This window comes from Haliaeetus leucocephalus, unplaced genomic scaffold, assembly GCF_000737465.1.
Source record: "Haliaeetus leucocephalus isolate CR32 unplaced genomic scaffold, Haliaeetus_leucocephalus-4.0 Scaffold626, whole genome shotgun sequence".
NCBI lineage: Eukaryota > Metazoa > Chordata > Aves > Accipitriformes > Accipitridae > Haliaeetus > Haliaeetus leucocephalus.
This window is the reverse complement of record NW_010973062.1, coordinates 3,290,966-3,296,965: the sequence shown is the minus strand read 5'-3', so window position 1 is coordinate 3,296,965 and position 6,000 is coordinate 3,290,966. Positions and strand designations below refer to the sequence as shown.

The following is a 6,000-nucleotide window of genomic DNA, read 5'->3' as shown; positions in this document are numbered from 1 at the left end:
GAGACAGGCAACTGCCTGGCTGTTGGATAGATAATTGCTAACAAAAAAGAAGTATTAGAAAAATACATGTTGATAGTAGTATGTAGTAAAAAAGGCTCTTCTGACTTCAGTAAAGAACATTAGCATCTGTTGGCTGCTTAACATCACCAGTTTGCCTTTGGCATGTTGGGCTTTTTCTTAGCCTAGTGTAGTAAATGGAAATGTCACCGTTAAATTAAATGGCTCCAGGTCAAATCCATCCAATGATTACTCTGGGTTTAAGTTCACAGCAATAGCATTCTTTGCATATTGGTACAAATTTTCTGCCAGCGTTGCTAAGTTTCTGGTAATTGTTTGGATTGCATACCTTTATGTAAATTTTTGTAAACTAACGAGAGTCATGTCAGTGATTTATATAGGCAAAGCTTTTTAATAAAATGAAGATCCTGTTAATCAGTAAGTACAAAAGCAATTTGCATGAAAACAAAATGCTTTAGGTTATTTATAAAACTGTTCAAAATGCATTATAAAATGGTTTTAGTGAATTAATGTCTTCTCTTTTTTTCTTCCCAAGGAGGTTTCATGATTATAGATAACGAAAGTTAACTTCAGGATGCTAAAAAGGAAACAAAGTTCAAGGGTGGAAGCCCAGCCAGTTACAGATTTTGGTCCTGATGAATCTTTGTCAGACAATGCAGATATTCTGTGGATTAATAAACCAGTAGGTATCTCTTTCTGTAGTTACTAATTTTAAGTTAAATGTAACTTGTATTGTTGAAATACGACATCCAGAAAACATTCAGAAATGGATATCTGTCAGAAACAAGTATTGAGCTATAATTGCTAATCTACAGTTCATTTTTTGCAAAAAGTCCAAAACTAAATGAAAAGGTTTCTTTTGGTGGTTGCAGACTGATGGGGATGGTAAAGCCGTCTTTGCTAGCCAGTTCATCTACTGATTGTATTTTTAAACAGTCATCCTTTCAACGTCTCTGGTTCCTAACATGCTTATTGAAATTAGAAGTTAAGTTTGTAAAATAAGCTTTTGAAAAAGATGTTAGAAGGAGCATTTCATTGCTAAAGTGGTAGCCAGCAGTTGGCACTTTCGACTTTCAAATCTCTCCTTTTACATCACTTATGAATATAAAAGTGTATTTTGGCTGGTTATTTTGAAGTACAGCTCACGTTTTTCTGGTAGCATTTAACCTATAACCTGCCCTATGAAATTGATAGGTGTAAAAGTGCCTGGCAACTTGAAACTGAGGAAAGCTTCATTGGGAGTGGAGTTATTAATAGAATGTGCAGTATTAAGAAAATGCCTTTACCGTGTAGATAGGGTTATTATGATTAAATTATTTATTCAGCAGTCAGTGTGCATTCAGGATTCCTATATTTTGAATGATTCATGTTTTTGCCAAGAAGGCATTTTCACATTTCTTTTAAAGTAGCGTATAAATTTTTACTTTGTAAAAGCAGAAAGTCAAATATTCTGAAATAATACATGTTGTTGGCATTACATTCATTTAATGGAACTATCATCTCATTTGCAGTATGGATGCCAGATCCCCTCAGCTTTGCTGCTGACTTTTAACGCCTAAATCATTTACAAGACAACACCCATATATTAATTCATGCTAAATAATCTTAGGTAGAATGTTTGTATTGACTGCTGTAATAAGCTCAAAATGTCGTTGCAGAAATATATACTGGGTTGTTTACCTATGTTTCTCAGCACACAGTACACAGTTTGTTGATGGAATAATTTTTTTCTTGTCATGCTGATGAACTACTTGTATATTGCTTAGCACATATAATACTGACATTTTACTGTGGCAGAGGATGGTTTTTATATCAGCCAGTCTTTAATATTTATGTTAATTTTTTCAGTTGAAGCAAGGTTTGAAACAAAGTGGGTGTTAAAAGGACGTAAGAGATCATTCATCAGGTGTCACTTCCACTTCCAAATTATTAATTTGGGCTCAGAGTATGCAAATGATAGAGCTATTCAATTCAGGTCAAATATCATTATGCTTAGGTACGTGTACAGCGAGTATTAAATTAGGTGAGTGTTCTTCAATCTTCTTGATATGAAAAGGTCTGAGGTGGTGTAAATGAGTGTAAAATTTTTCCCCAGATGAAAAATTGTTATAAATACACTTTAGTTCAGTGTTATTTGTTTGGAATTTTTTTTTCTTGCTGAAGTGTCTTTTTTTAATCCTTCTTGTTTGATAGATATGACCTTACCAACTCTGATTCATTACACTTGTCTGGCTTCAAGATGTTTCAATGGTGTTTTGATTTAAAAGAAGAAAAATCCAACCTTAAACCCCTGTATTGATACATTCTACTTTTTTGGTAGACCTCCCACTGTGACTGGCACTGAGTATCAGCCTTATTAATCATGATTGTAGTGAGACTGAGACTTAAGTAGTCATGGAAATAAACTGTTCTCTTACAGCAACAAAACTTGTTTGGAACAAAAGTGAATCCTGATGTTAAGAGGTAGTTTTCTGTGACATAGTCTCTTTTTTATTTATTCTTTTTATAAATGGAAGGATGCTTTTAATCCCCATGCCTCTCAATTTTTGGAATTGTAAACTGATTTAAAAATCAGTTCATCTAAATGTGGAACTGAAATTTTCCACAGATATTTTCATTTAATGTATTAACCAAAATTAATAACATCAACTAATTCTACTTATTGTCTGCACAGAAATGTGACAAGTTGTCATTTGAAAAGAAATCGGATTATAAAAGCCGCAGAGTAGAAATTACAGAATCCTAATTCTCAGTTTCCTGGCTCTTGATTCTTGGTTTCTGAATGATACAACCTCCCAAATTAACTAATAAAATTATATATGTATATACATACATATATATACACATATATATGTGTGTGTGTATATATATATATATAAAAATTTTAAAAAGTCAGGAGTGTTTATTTTTGGATGAAGACCTTTAATATGTGGATCAAGATGTAGAAGAAAAACGCAAATGTGCATTTACAAAAAGTGCCAGTACAAGTTATGGAGGCTAAATATTTGAGCTTTTTTTGAACATCAAAGCAATCTTGCAATGTCTTGGTTTTTTTTCAGTGGGTGCACTCTCTACTACGAATCTGTGCCATCATCAGTGTTATTTCTGTTTGTATGAACACTCCAAAGACCTTCGAGCATTATCCTCCTCTCCAATATGTGACATTTGCTCTTGATACTCTATTGATGTTTCTTTACACTGCAGAGATGATAGCAAAAATGCATATCCGTGGGATAGTTAAGGTAAGCATTTAAACAGTATTCTACATGTGCTTAAGTTATCTGCATATATGCTGGTGACATTTGATCTTTGTTTTTCAACTTCTTTGCTGTTTTTGCTGTGATTGTTTTTAACTGCGGGCAACACCATGGCACATAAATGGAAAAGGCAGATTGACAAAGATGCAGATTTACTGCGTATTTAATCCCCCCAAAATATAATATCAACATTCATAATAATGGTTTCCTCCTAAGAAATAGATAGTTTAATTGTATTAATATAAAGAATGAAAGGAAAAATAAGCTACATACACATTAGCAAGAATATTTTGTAAATGTCTAGAGATCCATATGTGGACTTAGAACTTTGATTTTCACTTCGGAAGGCTGGATGTGTTGTGTGGTTACTTTATTTAAATAAGAACATATGTCTTACTGTGAGCTAAATGAGAAAGTTATCTTGCTTTACTGAATTTTTTCCTTAATATAATACATGTCGGTAAACAAATGCTTCTGTTACCATATGTTTACTGTTGTTGCTGGACTAATTTGTGTAAGTAGATATGATATTGGAGAATGTAAAACTGCAGAATTTTTCAGTAGTCATTATTTTGTAGCATTATTTTACTGATTATTTCCAGTCTTCTGTAAAAAGATAGAAATTCAGCTTAGATATAGAAAATCCATCTGCAGACCTTATTGACAATACAATTATGTCACTATTGCACAGGATAGATAATCAGTGTGTTATCCTTCTCTTTCACACCTTAAAGGCCTAGTGACTCCAGAGACATCAGAGGTTGTACTTAGCTCTTCAGTTTGTTCTGAGTTTGCAGACAGCATTTTTTGTTCACTAAGCCAAACTAAGCTATTATGTCATCATACTTAATGAGTATTAAAAGTAAAAGTTAAAGTATCATTAATATTAATATTTAGAAAATTACTGAAATAAAATGATTCTGAGAAAATCTTCCATGTGTTGCATAAGGCCAAAGTAATCCTTCGTGAAGTGGTATTTCGGGCCACTACCTGTACTCTTTTATTCAGAGATGGCCATTAAGCAGGTGAAGATGAAGATACAGGATCATGAATGGGGAATTAGTGACCAGCGTGCACATTTGAACAGTGTGGGAGTACCAAGTTACTATTACAAGCAGTACATACAGACTTTGCAAAGAAGTGGACACGTAGATATTAATGCAGAGAGAGGGAGGCGTGGCCAAGTGTGACTTTTATGCAAAGCTTGATTTCCTCAGCCTTTGTGTATGGAAATACCAGCTTTGTTCACAGTCAACACCTAGGGGCTATGAATAATATGTTGCTGCATATTTTAACGTCTTTCACTGAGTTGTTTAAATTTGTGGGTTTGTGGAAATAGGAATGGAATGGAATGGAATAGAATGGAATGGAATAGAATGGAATGGAATAGAATGGAATGGAATAGAAGAATAGAATAGTTGGAAGGGACAGTTGGAAGGGGCCTGCATTGATCATCTAGTCCAACTGCCTGACCAGAAGTTAAAGCATGTTATTAAGGGCGATGTCCAAATGCCTCTTAAACACTGGCAGGCTTGGGGCATCAACCACCTCTCTAGGAAGCCTATTCCAGTGTTTGACCACCCTCTCGAGGAGAAGAGAAATGCTTCCTAATGTCCAGTGTAAACCTCGCCGGGCGCAGCTTTGAACCGTTCCCATGAGTCCTGTCACTGGGTACCAGGGAGAAGAGATCAGCAGCTCCCTGTCCACTTCTCCTCAGGAAGCTCTAGAGAGCAATGAGGTCGCCTCTCAGCCTTCTTTTCTCTGAACTAGACATACCCAGAGTCCTTAGCCACTCTGTGTAGGATGATCTTTGATCATCATATGATGAACTGGTCTTTGAAGTCTGTCCACAGAGAATGAATAGCTGTCTGGAGTTGGTTCCATTGTCTTGATTCATGTTATACATGTATAGATGACAACGGAAATTATTTCATTTGCACACTGACATTCTACTCTTAGTTATTAAAAAGTACGGTAGAATAGCTTAGACATAACCACTGTTATGCAAAGATGGATTGTTTAAGTAGAAAACGGCTGCATTTATTGTTACTTTAACAAGTGAGAGTTTGCTTACAGCTTAATGTCTTGTAGCATCCATCAGTGAATATAGTTACAGTGAAATGAAGTGCCTTCATTGGCGCTATTCATGGAGTCATAGAATAGCTTAGATTGGAAGGGACCTCCAGAAGTCATCTAGTCTGACCTGCTGCCCAGAGCAGGTCCAGTTAGATGAAGTTGCCCATGGCTTGGGTTGTCCAGGTGAATCTTGGACTCCTCCAAGGATGAAGATTCCACAACCTCTCTTGAGAGCCTGTTCCAGTGCTTGACCAACCTCATGCAAAAAATTTTTTTCCTAATACTTAATCAGAATTTTCCATGTTCCAGCTTGTGTCCCTTGTATCTTGTGTTACCACTGTGCACTTCCAAGAAGAGTTCGGCTCCATCTTCTCTGTATCTTCTGATTAGGTAGTTGTAGCAGCAACAAGGTCTCCCCTTTGCCTTCTCTGCTGGAGGCTGAACAGACCCATGTCTCACCCTCTCCTTGTACGCCATGTGATCCAGCTTTCTGACCTTTTTGGTGGCCCTCTGCTTGTTTCATTAAGTCTATGTCCTTCTTGTACTGGGGAGCGCAGAATTGCACTCGGCTCAAAATTAGCCTTGTGGATGTGGTCTCACAATTGCTGAATAAAGGGAAAGGATGGTGAGAATAAGAGAACAGTAGGAG

At 36.0% G+C, this 6,000-nt stretch overlaps 1 protein-coding gene across 1 annotated transcript in view; it reads left to right on the top strand.

Moving 5' to 3' along the window:
• Positions 1-592: 592 nt before the first annotated feature.
• The window catches only part of NALCN (sodium leak channel, non-selective), a 229,905-nt gene continuing 224,497 nt past the window's right edge, over positions 593-6,000 (top strand). Inside the window, exons 1-2 of the mRNA XM_010578299.1 lie at positions 593-700; positions 3,078-3,260. Coding sequence (XP_010576601.1) covers positions 593-700; positions 3,078-3,260 — 291 coding nt within the window. The remainder of the gene's footprint in view (positions 701-3,077; positions 3,261-6,000) is intronic.